The sequence below is a fragment of the Vidua macroura genome, chromosome 6, assembly GCF_024509145.1.
Source record: "Vidua macroura isolate BioBank_ID:100142 chromosome 6, ASM2450914v1, whole genome shotgun sequence".
Classification (NCBI taxonomy): domain Eukaryota; kingdom Metazoa; phylum Chordata; class Aves; order Passeriformes; family Viduidae; genus Vidua; species Vidua macroura.
Window position 1 is genome coordinate 17295620 of NC_071576.1, and position 26811 is coordinate 17322430.

The 26811-nt window shown below is 39.7% G+C and overlaps 1 protein-coding gene and 1 long non-coding RNA gene across 5 annotated transcripts in view; both read left to right on the forward strand.

Moving 5' to 3' along the window:
- Positions 1–26811, forward strand: part of FOXN3 (forkhead box N3) — a 209612-nt gene that overhangs the window by 123551 nt on the left and 59250 nt on the right. For 3 of the 4 annotated variants that reach the window (XM_053979350.1, XM_053979351.1, XM_053979352.1), the window contains exon 5: positions 10422–10486. In XM_053979350.1, coding sequence (XP_053835325.1) covers positions 10422–10486 — 65 coding nt within the window. Of the gene's footprint in view, positions 1–596; positions 677–10421; positions 10487–26811 lie in introns of all 4 variants that reach the window. The other variant, XM_053979349.1, reaches the window with a different exon arrangement.
- On the forward strand, positions 18632–21228 carry LOC128808361 (uncharacterized). The gene is made up of 3 exons (XR_008437448.1): positions 18632–18835; positions 20745–20798; positions 21208–21228. It is a non-coding gene; the product is annotated as an uncharacterized LOC128808361 (long non-coding RNA).

Genomic DNA, 26811 nt, shown 5'->3' on the forward strand with positions numbered 1-26811 from the left:
GGAATAATCTTGGGAGTATGAATGAGAGCAAACTGACACATTTTGATATTAAATTTTTTATGCCCTAGCAGTTTATTTCTAAAAATGTATCTCTAAGGATAACACATTATTTATGCATTAAACCTTTGTGTTGGTGATAGCATCCACAAACTATCTGTCATTTATCTTTTGAGCATCTTGCATGCTGTGCAGTATGGTCCTCAGCTCAGGTCTTCTGGGGGATAAGGGTACTACCATGAATGCTGGACTCATGTAGTAGATACACATGAAGAGGTAGAATTGAGATGATGAAATATGTAATTGGGGCTTTTCAAATATGGGAGTACTTCTGTTTTGATGCTCTTGTTGTTATCATCATCATCATCATCATCATCATTGTATTTTCTGCTTTTACATAACTTTCTGACATGTGTATCAAACACTTTTGTGTATGGCCCAGTGAGTACAAATCTTTGCAACCTCCTCTGCTGCAGTGTTGCAGATCCTATAAGCACATTAAGGCTTCCCAGGAAAAAGTACCCTTAGCATCTGGGAGAGGTTAAATGTTCCAGGGGAGAGGTTAAACATTCGTTTGTTCTCTGCTGCTCTAATTCCAGAAGCCAGATTAGTTCTGAATCATCTGAACCACATTCATTCAAGATTAATGAGAAAGACCAAGTATGGAAAATTTCAGCTGGTAAGCGCCTTGGCTTTGAGCAAGTGGTGGAGGGGGAGTTCATACTGGCAGCAGCCTGTGGGTCATGCTTCGTTTTAAGTTCCCCTTAGTTCTTAAATTGGTGAAATGGGGAATCCCACCATTCTAGATAAACAAGAATTTTAGCAAGCAACATGGAGCAGTTGGCAGAGCACACACACAACTTTAAGGCCTCGTCTCCCTTTTCCCATCTATTTCTGTTTCATTTGACAGCAGATTTTTCCTTCTGCATATGCACGTTTACAACTTTGCCCATGTTCAAGGTACATTGGTATCTTTAAAACGGACAGGTGGGGTGTGAGAACAGGTGATGAGCATTCAGCAGAGGTGTGCCTATTGTCACTCTCAAGCCCAATTGACTGACAGGCCATGGTTAAGCCATGGTTAGGGATGTGACTGGGAGCCTCATGTAGGAAATATTTCTGAAATCCAGGCAGGTCAATCAGCAAAGCTGTTTGAAATTCTGCAAGATAATAAATGGAAGATTCAGGACTAGAGTAACAGAAGTCAATTGTGTGACCCTGGGCTTTTAAAAAACTTAATCAGTTTTGATTTGGGGGAGTCCTTCTTTTAGAAGAACATTGCTGTTGTGCCTGGTTAATAGCTCTGCAGTTTCACTGCAGTTCAGTTGTTCAGGTGGTCAGTGTGGAGTCTAGAGCCTTGTCTGTATTGTGGCATTAACTATCCGAGCAGACTCTTACACATAAAGTGTAGGTGGGCCTTAGGTATAGACATGTCTAGAACTCATTTGTTTTCCAGAACCTGAGATTCAGGAATTTTTTCCAGTGCAATTTTAAGCAAGTGAAACCAAACCAGAAATTAATCTCTTCTTTCCCACTTGTTTTGCAGCAAATGGAAGCAGAAAACTGAAATGCTCCATTTCTGATTTTGTTGAATAGAGGAGACTCGAACTTCTCCCTGTTGGCCAGGTCAGCATTTGATGCTGACCCAAAAGAGGCGACAGTCCTCTGTAGTCTCAGAGGCCAGTGGCTGTCTGTAAAAAGAATATTCTGTTTATCTGGGCTTCAGGGCACTGACTTGTAGTTCCTGCTTGAGCTGGCACGGGCACGCTCTGTAGCACAGGTGCAAGTTTAGGTAACTCCAAAGTTTGCCCTGCATGACAACTACCAGTTATTCATCCAGTGGTAGTCTAGGAACCATTTAATAGCAGTTGTGAGAAAAACAGCACTTCAGCAAGTGAAGTAACCTTGTATTTTTCCTTACTTTGAAATAAGGGAAATAAGTGGGAACAAATAACTGTGCTCTAGAAGCGAACTGTGTTGGTCCTTCCTTAACTACATGCACTTGAAAAGACTATTCCCTCACCTATTGTGTTGTTAACAATTCTTTATTCCTTCCAGAGATATACAGTCTTGTGTCAGTACGCCTGTTTTTAGTACAAAAGAAGAAAAATAAAACTCTGACAGAAAGGATGAAATTACTTGCCTGGAGTCACTGTGTGATTTCAGTGGTAGAGGCAGAATTAGAACTGGAGGCTGATAGGCAGCCTCTCACAATTCCCAATGGAGACAAATCTTTTTTAATTAAAAGTAACATGGGACAGTTGCCTCACCATGAATTTTCAAATATATCTGGACTTTCTCCTGTTTCAGCAATCAGCCTAGAATTATATTTTGTTCACAAAATACATCTTAAAATATTCAAACAGAGATTAAGGAAAGATTCTAATTTTGTACTGTGGGGCTGGTGTACCTTAAATAGCCATCTCTCTTTGAACAACTACTCTGTAGAAATTACAATACTTTTATTTATTTAAACAAATCCTTTGTTGTTGTCCATAAATATATAATATTCAGTTCTCAGCAAAGACCAATATTCTGGCCAATGGCTAGAGATAGAGAGTCTCACACAGGGGAGAAGAAGGCTTCATATATCACACCAACAGTGAGAGGGGCCTTTTGAGCACCACAGTAGAGTCGTTGATGGGCTCCAAAGGACACTTGACCGTGTTTTTCTTGAAATTAAGAATTACATTTTTATCCCTGATTTTGGAAATTTGAGAAGTTTTCTTTTAACTTTTTTTAATCTGCCACCCCCCCTGGCATGTTCTTGCTTAATTACTAAAGTGAAGACTGTGGCAGGAGAATGGCTTTGGCTATTTGGAGAACGTAAAGAATTTGAGCAACTTTTCACTTCATCCTTCAAAAAACATTCAATTTTATTTTCAGGCATTTTGTTCGTGAGTGGTTTTCATGAGCAACTTTTCTTCAGTCTTTAATGAAATTTAGATGTAATCCTTCTGGCAGTTGTGTCATATAGAAAACTCATTTAGAGTTCACAAGGGATCAAAATGTTATTGTTCACTTGAAAATGTGTTAGACACCCTAGAGAAACCAGGAAAGACTCCATCTAAGAGCTTAAAGTCTCGATCTCACATGTTGCAGTAAGTGAGAGATACTGAGAGACAGTGAAAGAGGGAATTGCAGAGAAAAGAGAAGCATTGCCAGAATATTAGATTAGCAGTCATAAATTAAAAATCTGTATTGTGAATTCATAGATCTCTTTAACAGTAATGTTTTGTCAGTTATGGAAAATTTGAGAAGATGGAATAATGGGTTTGTATATTTAAAATCTCTAAAGTATTAATCAGTTTTTGTTGAAGTCAGGAAATACCTTATCACCAGTCTTCAAGGTTATTTTTATGTATTGGCCCAGGTTAGTAGAGGGTTTTTTGCTTTGCTTGGAGAGGAAGCTTACTTGTTTTGTTGCTGAGTGATGGCTAGTTGTGGTATTAACTGCCAGCAAGCTGCTGGCAAGGATTAGACTTTCTCTTTTCCTCATTAGCAAAACATAAGTATTACAGGTCCAGCAGTATGTGAATACTTCTGTATTGCTCAACAGGTAAAATGTCAGTGATCAGTTCATTAAAACAACTATGGTTATATACCCAGATGGAGTACTCTCTTCGGAGTGCAGTAGTGTTCTTCGCCCCCATGCAGTAATGGCATTAAAATAGAGTGTAGAAAAGGAAGCTGATACAACAGTGGAAGGGTGTGAGATCTCCAGTGCAAGCAGTAAAGAGCTGACAAGTGTTACAAGAGTCATCAATGAGAAGGAGCTACTGTCTGTCTTGTGTTCACTCTACAAGTTCATGGCAGTGTGGTTTGGACCAAGTGACCTCCTCCTGTGCCATTCAACACCGCTCTGCAGACCACATTTGTTCAGCACAGGAGCCAAGGAGGCTTCTCACCACTGTAGTTGGGACCGTTTCCTATGCCTTACACAGGGTGATCACCATAAGGAAGTACTATCCATCTTCCAGCATGGAGGAATGCTGTATTCCCACAAAAACATAGTTAACCTTTTTTCCTCAGTTACAGCAGCATCCTAAATTTACTTCTCAAGGAATGGTAAAAACTGAAGTCTTCCAGCTTAGTTGGACAACCATTTGTACACCTTATAGTAGCAGTCTGCACCCTGCTGGCATTGGGAGCTGAATGTTCTTGTCAAGAACATCATTCCCTGCTGCCTCCAGATACAGGGTTTAATGGGCTTTATCCAGATAAGGCATCTACAACTATTGTTATCAGCAACTTGAACATAAGACTGACTAACTGTGATTTACTTGCTTCTCAGAAACTTTTGGACGTGGGTTTCTAAGCCTGCATGATGCCTCATTCATTGCTCTTTGACAAAATGATTTATTGCTTCTAGGTTTGGTTTTCTTGGCATTTCCTTCAGTTCACTCTTTGTCAGAGGTGTTGGTGAGACTTGGAAGAGAAGCATTTTGCACTGTGGATGGTTGGTAATGGAATACTTAGAGCTTGGGTACAGCAATGCCTTCTTTCCCTTCACCTGGTAATGGCAGCTTCTGTTCCCAGAAATTTTCAATTATGTAGCTGTCCTCAGAGCTGGTATTGCCCCCAGGGCAAAGGGGGATAGTTGCAGTTTATTGGGTCGAGCTGTAGAGGCAGTTCAGTCAATCATCTTTTCTTGTTCCCATCATTTTTGCTGATGGTAAGGGCTGGAGAGGACATCCTCTATTTCATTGCTGCGTGATCGTGGTCTAGCAGCTGTTTGTTTACTGCAGACAGAGTTGGGTATTTTGTTTGCCACAGCTTGTTAGCTTACAGCTGACACTGCTCATATTTCTGTCCTTTACTGAGCTGTCCTGCCCTGTAGTCCAGGCTTTCCTGAAAGGCAGGATGTACTTTGGTACTAGGCAGCAGCTAATTCCACCTCCTCTTGGCCATGGTGGGCTAAGGTGTGTGAGGAGCAGTTTCCCTTCTCTCCACTGAGCTGTCCTTCATTAGGCTAAATAAGTATCAGCTTTGAACACCTTTGAAATGTGTGTTCAGGGACTAGTGTTGGCCTTTTATGTTTGCTTTCCCCTCTTTCTGTGTCTTCCTGCTTTACCATCACTCTGTGGACATATTTGGTAACATAGTCATTGGCCTGTATTTATTGCCTGGCGTCTGTGTTTTCATAATCCCTTAATTGTGGTGTGTAGTGCCACACAATTGAATTTGGTTTGAATTTTTAGTTGTTTGGGTTTTTTAAATCTATTAATCAAGCCTCTCTGACAAAGAGGCCTGTGAGAGCTTTTGGCATAGTTGTGAAATACTGCAACTGTGCAAGAGAATTCTTACTCCTGCTTTTTTTAGTGCTTGGCTTCAAGACTGTAGTCTCCTTGCTCTAATGTGAATTCCAGAAGACAAAGGATTTGTGTTTCCTTTTTAAAGTTTCTTCAAGCCTGTGCACCTTTTGAAGATTTTTATAAACATCCGCCATACATTTTGATAGAAATAATTAATTGGGGGCTCACACACATTATTGCTTCTGTATGCCCTGGGAGCTCCTGGTTGGGCTGGCCAGCTGCCATGAACCCTCACTGGCTGGGCAGTCTTCATATTGGCCTGATTTCCAGCAGAAGCAGTATTCAAATCAACACATTCCTGTAGAATGTTTTAGATTTCAGCAAAGCAACATTTTCCTATGGAAAGCCTTTCCTCAGAAAAATCCCTGAAGTCAAGAAGCTTCCCATGCCTGGGGCTCAGTGGCACAACAAAGTTTCCTGCTGTTTGTGTCTTCAGAGAAAGAACGGTTCATTGCTTGCCTTGATTGGAAATCAAGTCCCATTTACCATTAAAAATTGCTAGCACATCCATGGGAATGGTGGGCTTTGATCAGAGGTGGCTCCCAGTTCTTCAGGGGTTAAACACCAGTCTCCATCAGTTCTCTCAGATACAGGTTCAGCAGGCTGTGAATACTTCATTTGCTCCCTGTGGTGGTGTACAGATGCCACAGTGCCACTGACTGTGCTTTGGAGAGAGGTGGATCGTGCACTGGATGCCTCTGGGCTTGTACCCCTGGATCCTGTGTTATGCATTCACTGCAAATACTGTTGCAGCCTGGATATCCTGTTGTCTGAGTGTATGCTTCAAACTATAGTATTTTCTGAAAATCAAACCCGTGGTCCTTGGCAGGTAGCTGTTGATGTTTCCACATGTTGTCTGAATTGTTCTTTCAAAATGTTTGCTTGAAATCTCAGCTTACTGTGGTTGATCAAGGTCCATCTTCCACCCACTCATGCAAGTGCCCTGTGCTCATCTGCTTCTCAGAGTTAGGCCAGTCCAAACATGTCTAAAGCAAAAATGTATTAGGCCTCAAGTTTCTTCATAGTGAGTTAAGAGTTCAAACCAACTGCTTTTTTTCCAAGAGATATTGCTTTAGTCAGTGTGTTTAGTTGGTAAGTTTGGGGAAAAACTCTTCCATCAATACTGCTAATGACATAAATATTAATTTTATATCAGGTATTGATTACAAAAGAAAATCATAGACCCAGATTTTGCATTTTTATTTTGCCTAAATGCAGAATATGCTGTTACTTCTGTAGGAGAACCAGACATTCTTCTATTGTAGCTTACAGGCTATGCTGAAGAAACAACTTGTTGGAAAAAATGCCTGAGATGGACCAAATGATTTGGGTTTTTATTGATGGTCTTTAGAAGAATTAACTTCTTGAAATGGTTTCTTAATCTGGAACAGAGAGGAAGCAGCTTTTGAACACTTTAAAGTGAGAGATAGTTCAACTCTATCATTTTTCAACTTGAAATATGTTTTAATAATTATTAGCATCTGAGACTTCATATACAAAAGTTTGGGAACAGAAAAAAAAAATTACCTAGTGCAGATCAGACATAGATAAACTTCTGCAAAGCCAAACACAAAAGCCAAACACAAAAATTTGTTGTTTCAAAAGGCTTGATGGTTGCTGCAGTACATTATTTACATGCTTTAATTCTTTAGCTTCCTTCCCTGGGAGGACACAGTTAATTTTCTCAGCTCATGTGGGTTTGTGCTGAATCAGATGGAGATTTTTATGAGAGCCCTGGGCCTTTTTTCAAATTGGAAAAAAAAAAGATAAATCACTATGGCTTTGTTTCTCTAGTGGAGACATTTTGTCTATTCAAATATATACGCTTTTACCACTCCTTTCTTTAACCCTCTTCCACCCACTTACGAAAGCCTGAGAGTGAATTTCTTTTGCAGTGTCATTTCAGAATTTCACTCTTTTTTTTTTTTTTCTCTTGGGCTTTTGAAAGGCATATAGTTGCCATACTGTGATTTCTGATTGGTAAATCTCTACGGTATCAAGACAATGCTATGGCTTTCTATTTGTAGCCTGATGGATCCTGTTCCAGAGATTATGCAGGACTCTGATACACCGTAACATATGTTACAGGAGTGAATCCTACAGGAGTGTGAATGCCCTGGACAGCTCTTGACCTTCCTTTGAGCTGAGGAGCTACACTGAAGAGCGGGTGCTTACTATAAGGAATGCAAACAATTGGTTGCTTAAGCACTGTGAAGTGAGCGTGTGTTCAGACAAGTGTGTGCCCCATGCTCTCCAGCACTTAGAATGTAGACCTACTTAACTTCTTTTTGGTCATTTTGTTTGCTCTCTCTCTCTCTCTCTCTCTCTCAATCCCCCTTTTTGTTAAGGAGTATTGAAGGTTTTTATTACTCACATAATTGGTTTAGATTTATATACAGTCCTTATTTTAACATGGTGAATTTTTACATATTTGCATAAGACTATCTGCAGAATAATTGTGGAAGAAGTGGTTTTCCGCTATATGGCATTTTAACAGAACTTTGCTAATGCTGTCAGTGACAGCACCTGTTTTAATTTCATTGCATTTTTTGTAGCAGTTGTCAATTCAAGAGGAGACAAAACTGACTTTGAGTAGAAATGGATTGTAGGGCTTGGTTCACACTTCGTATCCATAGAGGAAGGATTGCCTCCTTAAAAATGCAGAGTGCCTTACAGCAATCTTACTGAAGGATATTTAGTCTCTTCCTTATAAATGGTGCCTGGATTTGGGCATAGGGCAGTTATTTATATATTGATAGCACAGTTTCATTATGCTAATTTCAGTAAAAGCGTAGCATATTGAAACACCTATGACTGATTGTCTTCAAGCTGTAGAGGATTTTGAAACCTGTTCCCTGACTACAGGAAAGATTCTGTGGCAGCCTGTCTGTACCACCTGCCTTGACAATTCTGCAACAAATAGTTACTTCCCCCAGGTACCATGGTTTTAAAATACTTGTTGTGCCGGAGCCCTTGGATTCCATCAGCAAAATCCTACAGGCAGTGTCTCCTGCTGAGAATTGCCCACAGAGCAGGAGTTGGGAGTATTGGTGACATTTCTGCTCTGGGCAGCACAACCTGCAGACGGCCATGGAGAAGATGAGCTGTGCCATAGGGAAGGGAGGAGTGCACCTGGACTGCAGTCAGCAGCGTTGTTAGGAAAAGAGTGTCATGGTTTGTAACACCAGCAACAAATTAGACTCCAAATAAGCCACTCTCCCTTCCTTCACCCTGTCTGGTAAGGGAGGGACAAGAGTGGAGAGTATGGGTTGAGATAACAATTTACTGAAAGCAAAAATCAATAGAATAAGAAATGTACAATTACAATATTAATACCAGAAGTATACAAAGAGAGAAGTTATTTTATCCACAATAAAGGTATTCGCTACAAGAAACAAAAACAAGATGGTGGACGCACCCTGTAGATTGTATCCATGTGGCTTCCCCAAAGACGATATGGTGATCGTTCCTGTGGTAGTTGAGAACACAGGCAAGATGGTGAGGGGGCTCCTGTGGGTAGTGTTTTCTGCCACCCAGCCCAAAACAACTAAAAACAGTGACAAGCAAGCCTCCCAAAAGCTAGATTACCCAAGCTGGGTTGTGCTGCTGCTCCACTGCGTTCAGTTCCTCGCTGGTGCCTGTGCTGCCATTTCTATGGCTCTGATGTGCTGGAGGTCAGCCCCAGGGTTGCTGCCTCTTTCCAGCCATTCCGCTGTGCTCCTTTGCGCTTGGTTTGGCTGGGCTCCTTTCAGCTTCCCTCAATGGGGCACAGCTGGGTTGGGGTCACCCCCCCCCACCACTCCTTTCCCCCTGGCAGCCTCCATGCTAGCACCGTCTGCTCAGCACCACCATGGATTCACATTTTCGCCACTTTTTCATCACTATGTCTCGTAACTGTATTCCAGTGAAAACAGGAGGCAGACCAATGGTGGTGGTAGGGACTGATTCCTCAGAGGCTGATCCCAACAAGTTCCCACTGTGGAGGCAAAATGGTGCCCTTTCAGTGGGGTGCCTGGCTTTTCCTCCCAGCCCATGCCTGCAGTGGTGGTGCGGAGGATGCAGAATAACAACTTGGCCTCGTCACCTCCTGCAGCCAGGGCAGGAGCAGGTTCGCCTCGCCTCAGTCCTCTCCCTGGGAGAGGTGGTGGTGGGTGGCTGCTGCAGGGAAGCTTCTCACAGCCTCCCCTCCCCTCTCGCCAGCACTGCAGGTTGTTGCAGCAGATACTCCACACTCCATTTCCCACAGCTCTGTGGAGCTACTCCAAGGCATCAGAGGAAACAAGGTTTAGATGATCCTACCAGTGTTCCCTCCTCTTCCCCCTCTTGTGTTTGAAATGTTGTTGCCTTCAGCTGCTCTTGTCATAGGAGTGGCCTCTTGAAGGCCATCACCTTTGGGCAGCCTCTGCGTGAGCAGGAGGCGAAGCAGAAGTGGGGCCTGGCCCTGTCTGAGTTCAGGGCAGGGCCTTGGTTCAGGCAGGCAGTGACACCTGCCAGGCACTCGGTGGCCCCTGTGGCCACTGCCCTGACAGGGTCTCACGGGAGCCGCCATGGTCACCAAGCGCATGGCAAAGGCCGAGATTTGTCAGAGGTGCTGGTGGACAATGTCGAGCTGTGTTTTCTGGTGCGGTGAGGGGCCTGGGTGGGTGAAGCACAGGAGCTGCCCCGTGTCTGGCCAGGGCTGTCCTAGGCAGACACATTAGCTGGGGCAGCATATTGTTCCAGCTGAGTGAAAGCTGTAAAACATTGGCGTTTTTAGCAGGTATCTTTGGAAAAGGGCATGTATTTTTCTGTACTTAGAATTCAGTAAATAATTTTGACATTGATTTGAGGTTTTTTATTATTTATCCGAAATTGCTTTTTTCTCTCTTCCTCCAAGAGGGTGTGGGTGTGTGTTCTGCTGAGGAGGTTTTTCTTTGTGAAGAAAATGTCGATCTTGAATCAAATTAACCTATTTTTAACATGAAATATTAGACCCTTGCTTGAAGGCAAAAGTGTCATGATGTTACATTAGCTTTAAGAACAAAACCGAATTCATGTAAATAGTAACTTATAATTGCAACTTCTAATGCAAATGTGATTTTCTTTACACTTGTTTCTTATTCCCTTTAGCACATCAGGTCCACCCATTTGGCCGGGAAGCACCTTTTTCAAGAGAAATGGAGCCCTTCTACAAGGTAGGTAATAGATACTGCATCTTGGAGTAATTGTTCTACTTGAGAAATAACTTCTGCAAATTGCTCAGCTTTTTTGATACTCACCTGGCAAGAAATAACCAAATGTTTTTTTGTTTCCTTTACCCTTTCTCCTTTATTGCGCATCTGGTGCCTTGAAAATGACGGTTTACCACGTACAGTGAGTGTAGTCCGTGAAAGTTGCTGCTTTTTTTCTTTCCTCAGATCATTAAATTGCTTGCTGTAATATATGGTGAAGGGTGGCTTTTTGGTTTTTTCCTTTTGTGTGGATAAAGAGTGCCCAGAAGGAAATGTTCCAGGAACATCACTTTTTAGCTCTGTGGATGAAACAAGGTTGTTCTTTGGGAGAGATCTTTTTTTTTTGCTCCTTAATTGTGCTGATAGCAAAAGGTACCAGAAGGTAGGTAGCTATAATGTAGTGGGGAAAACAGTGTCAGAGTGTTTGTCTCAAGAAAGCTACTATGGTTAATAGTGCTTATATTCATAGAACAGTATTAAATACAATTTCCATTGTATGGATAATATATACAGAAGCTATGTATATATATGCAGTTTTGATAGCTGAAAATTTTCAGTCTACTTTACCAGACTTCTTAAAATAGTTTTTCACTGCTGTGTCTGTTTATATTTCTGCCATTGAGTATATCACTCTTAAAGGAGGTGTCTTAGGAGCACAGAAGGCTGTGTCCCCAGACTGCGAGTGTTTCTCTGTGGTGCAAAGTAACTTACACCATTGAGGATCATTTCATGGTCTTTGCAAGGATTTATCTGTGAGTTGTCTCAGTTTCCTTTTCATTCTCCCAGTGACAAGACTTTTCTGGTCTTTCTTCTGACAGAAAATGCTATATATGTGTTATATATATATATATGTTCTATATTCACAAACATATATATATATATATGTTCTCAGGAGCATTTATCCAAATCACCTATGATGGAGCTTTGCTCACGATGAGACACACAAGCAAATAATTCATTGTCAGGCAGTATTACCTTCTACACACCAAAGGAATCCAGCATCTGAGGTTTACCTGAGACTATTTTTCAAGTTAATTCCTTGCACATATCTATGAATTTGTATAATTCTACTTAATATCTATGCTGAGATTTGTTCAAGTGAATTTTAAATACATTAAAACATTCAGATTATTTCTTAGCACTAGGAGATGGTATACATTGTAGAGTTTAGCTGCTTTTGGCTTTAGTCTGATCAGATAGATCTGCTACCTTTACAGTCCTTCCTAATGAGAAGAACTAAATTTTAATTTATTTTTTTTTGTAAGGAAAAATAACTATTGTGAAATAGCTTGATTTGTTTCACTTTTTCAACAATTCTGATTTTAAATGAGTATCTACATATATGTAGTCTTAGTAATTTGAGTTGATAAAATGTAAACTTGCTCTGTCAAGTCTGTATGGCAGAAATGTTTTACCTTTTCTTAAGATGCAAGATACCAGGAATTAATAACAGCTGTTTTTGTAGTCCTCCCTATCTCAGTTGTTGCTTAAAGCCTTCTCACAACAAAGAAGAATACACTGTTCTCTACCCTTTTCTCTTCTGCTTTCCATATTGGGGTGGAAAATCTAAAAGCCCAAAACTTTTCAACATATTAAAGAAATAGAGAAAAGAGATGACTGCCTTTTCAAGCAACTGACAAAGCCTAACAGACCTTTAACTGAGTTGGCATTCTGCGTGGCCATTTCAAGTGGAAAATGCAGCCAGGTTGGACTGTAATATGCATGATACAACTGAGGTTGGAAGGACGAGAGAGTATGAAGAAAAACCTCATTGAAGTAATATTTTAACACTTCCTGGTTATAATTTTAAAGCAAGAAGATAAATCAGTGAAGCCTTCCTTTCTTTGTTCTTTCATTTCTTTCTTTAGATTTTTCCCTACAATAGGCTCTTTAATATATAGGCTTTAGCAGGTTGCACAGCAATAGTGCATCCACCTCTTTGCTGCTTCTCTGAGCATCTTTTTCCAGGAGACCCGTGTAAGAAATGGTGGCAGTGCAGGGAGGTGTGGCATGAGGTGTAGGTATTTGTCATGATGCCTTGAGAGGCTACTTGGAACAGAGGCTAGACAGTGTTAAAGTAATAAAGTAGGTATTTATTAAAAAGGCCTTCAGAGGATGCACCTTGGGCAGTCCAAGAGCCCAGCCAAGGCTCTACCCAAGATGGACCCCAAATCACGAGTTTTCACACTTTGAGATGTTTTGGTCCATTTACGTATTGGGATTAATTGTCTGACTACAGCTTCAGGTTATGAAGTCCCATCCTCCCAGACTGCTCTCCTCCATTTCCCATTGTTTATACTTTTTGGGCCTGAAGCTGCAATGGTATCCTTGGTTCTTGGGCTGGAAAAGGATTGTTTTGTCTGACTGAACTGTGAGACCTTGCTAACATTTTATAAGAAGTTCAGAGTTATATGCTAATGCAATACAGAATCTGGAAAATACAAAAGCTAAGAAGGCATCAGTCAGTACCTATGTTACACGAACATCTGAAGTATTTTTCCAGTGCTTACAGTCAGCTTAATGCAATCAGGAGAATGAAAAATTGACTCAGTTATTGGTTTCAAGTTATAGTACTGCCTTTGGATTGGCAAAAGTTGAGGTAACAAAGGTATTTTAAACTATTTTTACTTGATAATTGTTCTACTATGTTTGAAAAGAATGTTCACTGTGTTATAGACAATCATACAGGATACTTCTGTTATTATAGTAAATGTGATATTCACGTGCATTTGTCACACCTCATTTCTTCTGAGTTCTTAAGAAAAATGTTCTTTTTCTGGTCTGAGGAATGAAGAGAGAAAATTCCACAATGTAAGTAGTGCTTTCTTTAGCCAAGAAGACGTGTAGATGCTCCTGGTTTCCATTCATTTTATATCAGAACTATTTGGCAAAATAATCTAAACCATTGTAAAGAGTTTAACATATTTCTTCTGAGAAAGTGGCTGAGAAAACATGTATCTTTGTACCTCAGAATAGCAAAGGAAGAGAAAGAGAGGCTAAAATTCATTTTAGCTATTCTCTGCCCTTAATATTTTTGACCTGAGTGGGATTAATTCTCTGTTACTTTCTGGCTTTGTATTTTTTGAAGAATTTTGAAATATTTTTATACTGTTCTCTTTTCGCCTATGATTTTATTAGATATGAGATGGTTGCCTTAGGTGGTTTTTTTTGTGGGTTTTTTGGGTGGGTTTTGTTTTGTTTTGTTTTGTTTTTTGGGTTTTTTGGTGGATTTTTGTTTGGTTGGTTGGGTTTTTTTTGTTTGTTTGTTTTTTGGTTTTTTTTTTTTTTTTTTTAAGGATCATGGTACTGTTGTTCTTAGCATTAACTCTCTAACCACTTACTCTGTATTGAATAAGTCACCTGCCTAGGTAGTCTTGAGCTCCTTCTGCTAGGTGAAAATTGCTCCCTATGTCCTTGTGCTGCTTGGTCTTCTTGAGAAAAGTCCCATGCAGAGGTTAATTTAGGTAGGGCCTTCAGTCTTACCAGACTCTTAATGTCTTCTTTCAAAACTTACCTGTGTGTCCATGGAAATTGCTGTGTTCTAGCCTTTGGGATTTCCATATAAAATAAGTTTTTGCTCTTGCTGCTTTTATTTTTCTGTTTTTTTGTTTTGTTTTGTTTTTTTGGTTTTTTTTTGTTTTTGTTTTTTTTTTGGTTTTTTTTTTTTTTTTTTTTTTTGTAGCTTGTTACTGTACATATTGTGTGTTTGTTTCAAATAATGGATTTTTTTTTTTAATCTGCTCTATGGAGAGCCTTTGTTCCCACTGTTTTTTCTGTTCTGATCTGTCATAACACATTCATTTTTATATAATAAAATATATGTGAGGAAGAAGTCCTTGTGGTGGAAAATATCTAGACATATTCTAAACTCTTAAGGAACTTATGTGGAAGATTTGTGGGGCCACAGTCACATTAAGTTCAAGACCTTAAAACTAATATGTGGTGTTCTGAAAAGGGCAGTTTCGTTGCCTCTGCTCTGATCTTGGGTGTTAAGCTTGTATTACAGACTTGAGCATGCAGTTGCTCACAGATCAGCGGTAATAATAAAACTATTTTGCAGTTAATATGTCTGACATTGTTCTTGAACAAACTAAAAATAGGTCTTCAAATTACTGTTTAGCAGCAGTCATATAAATTCCAGTGGCTGAGTGCCACCTGTAAGATGTAACTGGACTGTAGGAGGTTTGGTTTATTTTCCTAAAGATATAACTTATTTTTCGAGGGGAAAAAAAAACCCAAAACAACAAAGTTACTACTCTTTTTTAATCTTACTTGTCCTCACACTTTAATAAATTAAATGCAGCATATTACAACGCCTTTTTGTATCATATTTGTTCTGTCTTGATTTGTCTTCGTTGTCTGGGGAAGGAAAGTGAGCCTGGGTCATCCAGTCCCTATTGCTGTTGAAAAAAAAATGGAGATGGCCTCCTCACTGAAACTTGATGTTCCACCTTCCAGTTGTGCCTGACCTACTCTAAGTAGCAGAGCTGCAATCCTTGCCAAGTTGTCTGTGTTCTGGTGTGAGCAAGGTCCTCCACTTCCTCGTCTGACAGTGCAATTTAAATCTGCTGCCTGTGAATGTTACATCAAAGATATGAACTCTTTCCTCAGAGATCCTGCCGACCTGGATTCACACCTGTGAACTGGATTGCAGCAGTCAGTGAAGTGAATTCAGACAGCCTGGCTTTTCCTTGGAAGCCATGATTCTCTTTTAATGAGCATGGAAAGAAAGACTGGAAAAATCCATCTCCTTGAGAATGCAGAAGGGGAGCAGTGAGGAGTTGCATATGGCCTCTGGTCCCTCTTGGCTGAGGGAGCCTGAGAAAGGAGGGATTACCCTCCCCAGATCTCATGGTCTGCTTAGTTCTTTCTCTACTAGCAACTGCAAGAGAATAAGCATCCTCATGCTTCAGAACAGAGCGAGGGATAGGATGCTTACCTGGTGATGACTTGCCCTCTTCTCCTCTGGGAAAGCACTGTATGAGAGACACACTTTATTCTCTGATACTTGAAGCAGTCTGTGTGCAATCTGCCTTGGTCCTGCTGCCAAGGCTTTAGCTGGCACCACCTGTGAGGAGTTTGATGGGAAAGAATTGGAAGACACTGTCTTCAGAGGGTCAGATGTCACCAAAACCAGCATATGAGATGGAGACTCCATAGTTTGTGGCAGAGTAGAAATGGAAACTCTGGGTACTGCTACTCCACTGACCCTTATTGCCCTCAGTCCAGGTTGGTGGCTTTCGTGTTTTATTGTGCTGACATTTGACACCTGACCATAATGTGAGACTTTAAGGAAGGTACCAAAGCACATGGATCACTTTATTCTTAGTTGAGAATGGTGAATTATTTAAGCTAGAAAATGGCATTCCTAATAAGAAAGTTTATTTTGTTTGAACAGACCAGAAATGAGATGTCCTACATAAAAAGATGAGGAATCAGTTTATTTTGAACATGTGCATACAATTGTATAGAGATCTTTATCTTCCCTAATAAACTTGAGAATCCTTGAAATGTCTAAACAAGTCATTTAATCTCTTTCCCATAAAGTATTTGTAAGAAATAAGAGAGGAGATTTGGGAATTCACCTTTCCAAACATTAGCTATTAGTAAAAGCAGTTGCTGAGGTGTAAATAAACCAGTACGGAAGAGGCAAAAAGGGGGCATTTATTGCTTATTTCCCTTGAAAATGCTAAATTCGAAAGTTTCACTCTTACAAATGAAGACATCCAACCTATGTTTTTATGTTAATAGTGGCATTAGGATAAGAATGTAACAATACTAGGGCCTGGTTTCTTTGGACAAGTATTGCCCACACCAACTACTCAGCCTTTACTATGGAGAAGCTGGAAGGAGTTGCTTTTTTACTTTCAAGAGTAAAGCCTTTCAAAAGGGAGCTTGATAACAAAATCACTAAGAGAAGATGCATGTGTGCATGCAGCCATATTTTCTGTCTAATAATGGGAAAATTTGGAATGTTTTTGTCAACATCGCCAACCAATACCCAGGAGCCCTTGCAAGCACAATGGGCTTCTTCCTCCTGGTGGAAATTCAGTTCATCTGCTCTTTCCACTGGGCAAGCACAACAGGTGCAAGTCCTGGGCATGTGGGGGAGAGGTACAGCCCATCCTGGAACACCTGGAAGGTGCCTCTACCTTCTGGTGCTAACAGGGCTGCGGAGAAGGAGGGACAGGGGAGAGCTGAAAGACAAGAAACTTCAGCAAGTCTCACGTGCGTTTAACCTTCAGAATTGCATGTCACTCCTCAAAAGAAAACTAACCTTGGAGAGAAAAGCTCTCATTTCTTCCACTGCCTAGAGGTGCAAACAAAAAGAATGTGGCAAGGTACTGTATGTATTACAGATAATTTAATATTATATAACACTTAAATGTCATGGTGACCATAAGAAAAAGGCCAAAAGCAATGCAAAATAATCCAGCCTTAGGATTGGTAGATTTAGGTGCTGTGATCTATAACAAAGTCTTGGGCAAAACTCTTAAGGCCCAAATCCAAATAAACCTTTATTTCTTAATTCATATTTGGGCATCTTCTGTTCCCAAGAATCTAAATACATTTTCTTGCTTTGGGGTTATAATTTCTTGATTTTGTGCTCTTTGAGCTAAGGATAATAATGGTGCTTTTCACTGCCCAGAGCTGTCAGTCTACAAAATACTGGCTCTGCATCACATTCTGATGCTTCACTAATGGAAGAACTTTAAACAGGGGGAACATAACTGTGAAAAAGCAACAGAGCTCTCCATTAGCTTTTGCAGGGAAGTTAATTTTGGTTTGTTTTTCTTTCCCCCCAGTTGAACTCTTTACTCTGAGAGATACAAAGTATTTCTTTAGAGACCTGCGGGGGTTGAGAGTCTAGTTCCAATGTAGTTACTTTTCATCAGCAGAGCATTAAACCTTTTGACTTCATCATGTTTTCTCTTCAACTTCTGCTTCTCTGAGCTGCCATTCCACTGTCTTTGAAAAAAATGGTGACAGTCGTGCTCTGTTTGCTGGTGAGTTGGTTTGGGTGAACATACTGAATTAACAGCAAAGCTGCTATCTGTCCTTGTTAAAATAAATCACTTATAAATCACTTTTCATTCACATAGCATAATTATTTAAATCAGCTTTTTTTTCCTGTTTTTTTTCCTCTTTTTTTTTTCGTTCTGTTTTTTTCTTTTCCCCCCACACACATGAAGGATACCTTACAATCTCTTCAGGAGTTTCTTTTCAGGAAGATGATTCACATGGTACTTCCGCAGAGACTGAATATTTGAATAATTTATTTATTATTAGCATTCAGTGTGTTTGCAGTGGTATTATTGAAGAAGTAAAATTAAGTCAGAGGAGTTGTGCAGTGTGTCCCTAAGGGAGTAATTTGAACAGCAGAGCTCTCCTTTGTTTGGGAAAGTGGGTAAACTCCTAGAGGGGCTTCTGGAGTCCTGAGGGTGCTGGTAAGGGCTCCTGTTTGTGAGAGGATTTTGTAATGGCCTTAGCACTGTACAGACAATTTAAAAAATCCCACTGAATTTTGCATCTTACAGAAATAGTGACATTGGGGTGACATTTTAAGCTCTGCATTCTGTATAGGGTGTGTGTGTAGCTGTGCAGTTTGTGTGTAGTCTTTTTATTCCTATTTTTCTAGTTGAGTGTGTAAAATATGGCAAAAAGTATTATTTATTAAGTGCCTGAAGTGTGGTCCTGCTAACATTGATGTTAGAGCCATTAGTATGGAAATGGGACCTCTAGCTGTTTATATTCCCTGTGACCAAAAGGTCTGAGCTACCTTTGGTCTCTGAAGTTGAGAAGGAAGAAAACTGAACTCCATCAGACAGGTCTCAGTAATGCTAGATCACATTTCAGAGTACACAAAGATGAGTTGAATTCCTAATGTGTTTAAACTCAGTAACTTGGGTTTCACATCTGCATGGGTGTCTTTACTATCTTTACAGATAACTCTGCTTATTTTGTAACAGTCCTGTGTAGTGACTTTTGAAATTATTACATCTGAGTGACTCAAGATGAAGTTTACTGACTTTGTTTACTTCCCTTGACAACCGGAGGGTGTGGATGAGTGCTGCAAGACTAGTCCTACCACAGTATTGAGCTTGGGCAGAGGTTCTGGCCACAGGTCTACTCACCTCTTCTGCCTTCAGACAACTTCTGTGTGAGTGGTGGCAGTAAAACAGCACTTTGCAGACCACACCAGAGAGAGAAGTAACTGCTGCAAGTTCCTGCAGTACTGGCCTGGCTGCCTCAGTAACTGCTGTAGTGTAGGAAAGAAAAGATACAGAAGGTTACCCCCAAAGCATGAAGGAGGTAAGGAGCTGAATGGTCCTTGCTTGGCAGGTCAGTGCTGAGGTAACCTACAGCTACTGTTTTTCCAAGGATGCTGTTAAATGGCTTCATATCTGTTCTTAGTTTATTTTCAGGTTGGTCCTGCAGGTGATATGGCTATGACTTTGCAATCTGAACACTATAATCTACTTCCTTTAAATTGGCAGTAGCTGATCTCAGCTTTTTTAGGAAAAGTGTTTTCTGTGACTGACCCTTCTGTAGGCATCATCACAGATGCTTTTGTCTAGAGACATGTTCCATTGTTCTTCCCACAAACACACATACAAGGACTGACTTAAAAATGGAAAACTGACTGTGGTGCTCATGGGTTTCAGTTGGGTAAAGGAAAATGGAGACTAGATAGAGCAAAGGAAACTGCAAGTTCCTGTTCAGTGACTTTTTCCTTTACTAGGACTGCCAAACTTCCTCCAATGTTCTCCTTTCTGTGCCAGGAGTTGTAGTCTGCTCAAAGAGTGAGGGCTGTTTGCCTGTTGTGATTGCTTGCATCCAGGATTACTGGATACCTGGTGGCACACTGAGAGCATCTCCTAAGGGGCTGTCACACAGCTGGGCAGTGTACTGGCTGTGATCACTGCAGATAAGGAGACAGGTCTGGCAGCAGCTGGTGCCAAGCCTTTCCTCTAAGTGAAGTTTGGGGCTAGGCCACTTCTGCCTAGGCTGGGGCTTAGAGTAGTAAATTTCAGTGGCCTGTGACAGGAATATAGCATATTGCCAGTTGGATCCCATATTACAGGAGGCATTCTCTGAAAAAGTCCCAGTTGAAAATTAGTGGTGAAATTTGTATAGTATCTTGGAAAATGGTAGTGTGTGGAAAGATTTATTTTCTGTAACTGTGAAATTATTGTGACTATTGCCATCAAAATCTCTGGGCTGATGAGCTGGAGCATATGCTCCATGCTGAGAGCCTGTGAATGTTTGGCATTCCTAAAATGTGAAGGTGGCTGGTATTAGAAGCAATCTTGGCTTTCATAATTCTAGAGTCTGAGAGCACAGCTAGAAGAGAGGCATATGCCTGTGCTTTACTTGGAGATTACTAAAATAAGAATATTATTGCAGTTGTGTTGCTATGAGCAGTTCTGGTGATGTGCAGATTGCTATCAGCAAGGGAACGCTGTTGTCAAGTCAGGCTGTTCCTTGACTATGTCAGATTTCTTGAGCCAGACCTATATTAAGAAAATCATAACAGAAGGTCTAGGAATTTTTAAGATGCTCTCTTGCTATGACCTGCATGTTTGATGGGCAGTCATCTTTTTTTGGATCTCTGGGGAAGCCAAAACTTCCGAACTAGTAAAAAGAGGAAAATTATTGGACAGACAGTGATGGTGTTCAAATCTTAGCAAAGTTTGTGCCTTGTGAGTTTTCTTGTATGCTGTCTGTGTTAATGATGGTCATGGTTAACATTGGCAATAATTTTCCCCCTCTAACATGGCAGAAATTTATTTCTGTCTATCAGAGCAGATCTTTGTTTTGCTGGTAAGTTCTTGATTGTATACAAGGCATTTCTTAAACATCAAAAAAAAAGGCAAATTAACAGAAATGGAATATTACTAGGAGAGCTTAATTTTGCTTGAAATGTTGAAAAAAGTTGAAGCTATCTTAAATTGATTGGGTGGTCAGTGGCTTGCACATTTCACTGCTATGCCTTATTTAAGCTAAATGTGAAAAAATCCATTGGTTTCAGATACTGGAATAAATCTTGCCGCTAGAAATTTTTGAGTTGCACACATGAGAGCGTGCAGAGCTCTGGGATGGCACAGTTTTTTCTTACAACTATGAATTCATAATTTGATTTTCCTGAAATTGATAACATACTAGAAAATGAATTGGGACTGCAAGAGGAAAGGAGGCAGGATTTTTTTTTCTTTTTCAGGAGAAGTACAGTGTATTCAGAAACCCGAAAATCAAAGCCAGGGCATCTTTTGGGGTAAGTAGTGCTTTACACTACAGGTTTACAACTACTAGAAGTACACCTGCCAAGATAGCAGGCTGTGAACCTGAACCTACTATACACAGCACTTCTTCCTCACATCCTTTGTAAAAGAAGGCAAATTTGCACCTGGATCTTGACAGACAAACTTTAACAAAACAGTTCTCTCCAATCAGCAGAGTGGGATAAACTCATTTTCTTACAAGTGTAAGAGTCTGTAAGACTTTTAGACTACAAAAAATTTTATCCTCTGTTGAATGCATTTAATAACTGATCACAAGTCAACATAGAAAATGTAACTTTTCTTTAAATTGTTTTAGGACAACCTTTGTCAATTTGGGAATAAGATTATATGATCTTTGGCTTCATATACAGTTTATTTCTCTTAGTTTCTTTTTTTTTTCAGGTCAGAATGTCTTAGTGCTTGGGATTGGATACAATAAAAATAATAAATATGTTTGTCTCTGATAATATTTATTTATGTGTCTAGCCCATCATTTTGCTCTCTAATGCACAAGAAGGATAAGGTGAAATTGAAATTAAAATTACACATACAGTGATGGGTAATTCCAGTCCTGATTTTTACATACACTCATATTTTGAATCAAGATACTAACAACACTTCCTGCATATCTTTCATTTTTATATTTCAACATCCATGCTTTGCATCTTTTAAACACAGTTTATTTACTTTGTGTGAATACATTTGTTGTTTTTTGTCATAATCAAATAGGAAATCTGTTTTGGGAACCAGAAGTTGAGTTTCAACAGTCAGTTTCTGATATTAATACATTAAGTAACTTGTTTCTCCTGAGAAACAAGAACAATATGTGATTTTTCTTGGAGATGAAAAAGTAGCTAAGGCTAGACCCACTTGATCAGCTGTGTGTGTACAAATACTTCTGTGCCTGTGTGTATATTTAACTGCATTTAAATATCAATATAGGTAGTTATCTAACGTATTGAACATGTGCAGAGAAGTACACAGTTATGTAGAAAACATTCCCTTTTTGTGCTAAAGATTTGGTGCATCTGCCCCATTCTGATTATCATAAATTAATGGTTTGGCTGCTTAAAGAAACATCATCAAAGGTATTGGCAAAAGTAGGGTTTAACATGAATTTGTGAAAATATAACTTTACAGAGCTGGATGGCAACACTCACTCCATTACCTACTACACAGGTTAAAGCAAACAAAGGAGGATCAAATTAGAAGCAACTTAGAATGATTTACATGGCAGCCACAAATGCAAAAGGGGGTAAGGGTGCAAAGGATACAGATGCAAAGATAAAGTTGCAAAGGGGTTTGGCAACATTTAATCATTGATTGAGAACTTTAACATGAACAAAGTGATTCAATAGGGTTCACTACAATTATAACAATGACTTAACTGTAGGTTTGGGTTAGTAACGTTCATACCATAATCAATTCACACACACATAGATAAAATGATTGGTACACCTATTTCTGTGTGTGTAAAGGTGCCAACAAAGATTCCACTCAAATACATAAATCCCTTTGCGTTTCCTAGCAGACAAGGATTGCACCTTGAGGAGCACTGACATGTCTGTGGGTGGTGACTTTCAGCCTAGGCCTCATCATCCATAATGGTGCTTCAAGTATCTCAAACATAAGGTTTGCGAGCTCTTTAAACATTTCCTTCTCTTTATTATTTTGTGTTTCTGTCAGTACTTCCTTTCAGTCCTGTGGAGAAAAACAAAGTTGTTCCCCTCATGATTTTTCTTCCCCACTCCCCTTCAAACAGTTCAACTTTTGATTACTGCAGTTGACATTGCTAATGCTTGAGGCAGTTTGACATTAAATAAGCAAGGTATATTATAAAAGTTCTTTGTTTTTTAAAAAAACTGTTTAGTCTTATATGACCATGAATTTGTGTTTACATGCTTTACATAAAAACTTACTCTATTACCAAAGATAGGTTTCTATCTGTGTCTTAGGTAGCAGACACCTTATTTGCTGCATTCAGTCTCTATAGGGAGGTCAAGGATCTGTCTCTTGCAAATTTTGCTGATGAGAGAGTTATTTTGCTTTGGGTTTTTTTTAATAATTATGTCACAACTTGCCTTGGTCACTGAAAAACCACAAGCTAGATCTGCATTTTCAAACATCTTGTAGAAATGATTTAGTGGCTTAGAAATATAAATTAAGCGAATGTTGGCCAAGATGCATGATTGATTAAGAAATTAAAGAATTTCATATATTTATTTTATTGGGTTGTAGTCAGTCTGTGAGATATTCTGGCTGTTTGGTTTTGCTTTTTGGCTTTCCTTTTACTGTGTCTGTACTTAGCTGCTGCTTTTAAATGGTTTACAGTGTCTTGCACAAATACAGCTCTTTCTACTCTTTCTGTGCAAATGAAGCTGCTGTATTATTAGTAAAAAGTTGAGGCTTTAAACATGTGAGTTGTTGTCTGAGTAAAGGCTTGGATACAACTGGTGCAGAATACAGCACTGACACTTGTTCTTGGTACTTGGGGCAGTTTGAATCACCGACAAGGCAACCTGTGTACAGCACGGGTGCTCAGCAGACAGCTGCATACAGAAAGGCACTTCTACTCAAATTGATTCTCAAAATACCCAGCAAACCTTTTAATTTCCCCATACCATCTGTTGAACAGCTTAATGCTTGGAGGCAGAAATGAGACAGGGCAGAACTGCATGGGGACAGAACTGAGTGAACACACAGTAAGTACTGCAAGGTCATGACTCCCTGGCTTTTCGGGTCAGTCACGATGGGGCTAGCAGGGCTCCAATTACTTCTAAAGGATAGGATCCAAATTTACTGGAAGATTTGTGAAATTAATCCTTCTGAAATTTTGGTCCTAGGATCAGCAGTTACTCTTTTGCCAGACTTGCAAGTGCATATAGGTCCATGGCATCATGATTTATTTTGTAAACATTCCATGATTTGATTGCTATCTTTAGAGATGCCCCTCTGTGTACATGGAGATGTTTTTCTTGAAGAGTGATACACATTAAACTCTTCCAGGTAGCTCTTAGTTTTCACTCTTAGGAGGATGACCAGCAAAGATTATAAAACAAACATTCCTGAATTTTTTGCTGATATTTTACTTTCTCTGTGATTAACTGGAGCAAGACATCTTTTTATTTAGCAGAGGAGGAAAATTAAATATAGAGGTCCACAATGAGATGTGCTAGTACACAGGACCACTGAACAGCTGTGTTCAGCAATCTACAGACTAGTAAAATAGCTTAAGATGATGCTAGTGAACTACTAGTCTACTGAAGGCATCTCTTATTTTGGGGTTTTTGGAGGGTTGTGGTTTTTTTTTTTTTTTTTTTTTTGTTTTTTTTTTTTTTTTTTGTGTGTGTTTTTTTGTGGGTTTGTTTTTTGTTTTTTTTTTGGTAGTTTATCTGAACAAATAAGTACTTTGAGTGGAATAATAATCTTTACCACTGAAAATTAGGTAAAAATAATAACTAGGAAAAAAGTGTAACTTAGAAACAGATCTTCACAGTTACATAAAAACAGTTTACAGTTCCTGTAGAAGTTTTATTCAGCTGGTAACCCTGTTTTATAAGCTGAAATTCTTTTCCACATAATATCCTATGGGAGTGTACTCTGTAAGCCTGACAGGAGGGACAACTTTATAGACACAAGACAATATGCAAAGAATCTTAAAACTGCTTTTTTTTTGCCATAACTTGCAGTTCAGGCCACACACAAGCATTGTAGCCCATGGTCAAGGGTCCTGAGAGTGGAGCTTTGGCAGTGCTGCCTGCCTGCTGCCTTAGAAAACTTGTGTTTGAAACAACTAGCTCTGCTTTCATTTTGTACTCTGAACTCACATGAGCACCCGTGTCTGTAAATGTGTAACTCCTCCACCATGCTTTTCACATGTATTTATTGTACATCTATTATTTCACAAGTAACTTAATGAAGGTTGGACTATTGTTAATGAAGGATATGAAGTGCTTGAATCACTCACTGTGGCTGCTATAGTTGGCATTGTGAGCCTCCACTTGTATGTGTGTGCTGGTTAAAACAGCCATCTACACTGCTTTTAGGGACTACCTGATGTGCTCAAGTGCAGCACCCTACAGACTTGAGGCATTGTCGCATTACAGGTATCTCTTTCAACCTCAGCTCGCCTGGATTCTTCATTTAGGTTGTTTCTCCAGTATTTATTAACAAAAAATCAGGAAGGGAAATGCTGTTGACTTTACATAGGAAACCTGCAAGCTGAAGCCTGTATTTCTTCCCTGCAGGCGTGACATTTAGTCATTCAGAAGCAAAAAAAGTCTGTATCTAAGTACCTTCAGGTATGCAGACCGCATGCAAAATAATAAACAAGAGTTTCCTGCTGACCTTGCTTGCTGGAAGGCAGCAGTTGCCTTTGGCCAGGAGACTGTCTGCTTAGGGAAGTCAGTCCTTGGGGAAGGTGGTGATCCTCAGCTGGCCAGTGCCAGGAGGCCCCTTTGAGGGGCAGAGCGAGGTGGCCTCTCTGAAAGGAAACTGTCAGTATGATCCCACAGTTCCTGTGAGCAGCTACTGTTTTGAAAAGAGGCAATTTAAAAAGTAATGTTGGAGACCTGTGAAAGGAGAAATTAGGCTGATTGCTAGTTGGAGTAAACCATGGATATCTTTACAAATGCATCTGAGACACCTTTCTGAGAATTTGGATGTACTTTTTCTTCTGTGCTTGGATTCCCTGAACTGACTGGCAGGGAACAGTTTTACATCGAGTGCTAAGTTTCTTAAATGACTCAAGATTTAGCTAATTCTCATGAATCCAGAGCAAATGCTGAAGTTTGTGAAGATTTTGACATGCTGTTCTTGTTACACCAACACAAAGATTCATGCCAGCTTTCACTGCAACTGCTTTGTGATGGTGGTTTCACAAGTCATAATTCTTCTACACTTGCTGAACCCTGCCAGGCTGCTGTTCTGCCATAATGCATTCTACTGACAAAGCTGACTGTCAGTTACATTAATTGGCTATTGGTAGTGATTTGTCTCCTATGAGTCAAATATAGGCTGGAAAAAAATAAGCTTAAATCTTTCCATACAATTTTAATTCAGCTCTCCTGTTATGTGTACTTTAGGATACAGATCCTCTTATTATATAATTGCTTAACCTGTGGGGGGTTTTTTCCATTAGTCTCTTGCTTCTTTCAGTGCATTAACTGTGGAAATGGTGATTTGGAGGACTACTTCAATCTACTGAAATGCAGCATTTTCTAGCTTTCAAGTGCATCACCTTTTGGTGGGTAGAGTTGGTTTGGGGATTCTTGGTTCTGCCACCTTCATGAGTTCCATTTAGGTCTGTAAACTTGTATATGGAAGGAAATCTAGACCCAATTCTATCGCACTTCTGTATCCTGCTTGTCAGTTCTGTATGAGATGGAATGAGTTCATGTACTGGATTATCTCAGGGGCTCGAAAATAATAAAAATTGAAATCTTGAGCACCCATTCTGAAAGTTGAAAGCTACTCAAATTGTACTGAGGTATTCATTTAACAAAAAAGAATTCTTAGTTGTTTATTTGGGTGTTGTTCCCTTAGCCTTTGACCATGCAAGTGTTGCTACTCAGTATTCCATTCATTAAAATTGAAGCTCTGGGTCAGTTATCAAGTAAAACCATTTCCATTTTTAGGACTTCATAAGCTTATTACTGTAATACAAATATATGATATCTTAAGTTTATTCAGACAGGGCTTTTCTGTATTTGGTACAGCATATGACAAAATTGGGATGAAGAACTGTGGCCCTGTGATACCCAGTGTCTAAATTCAACATGTCTAAACAGGACACTGTAGATTATTTTTTTTTTTTAATTTTCAAAAACTGAAATATTTTCAAGAATGATAAATTACTTGGATTGTGATAATAACTCAGAGCCACATACAGCACCTCTCACTCTCAAAATGCTTTCAAGCGTTGTCTAATGCCTAAGTAAATCACAAAGCATCCCTTCTGGTGGGTTTGGGTGAGCACCAGTACCCCTGGCTTAAATGGAGAGTTTG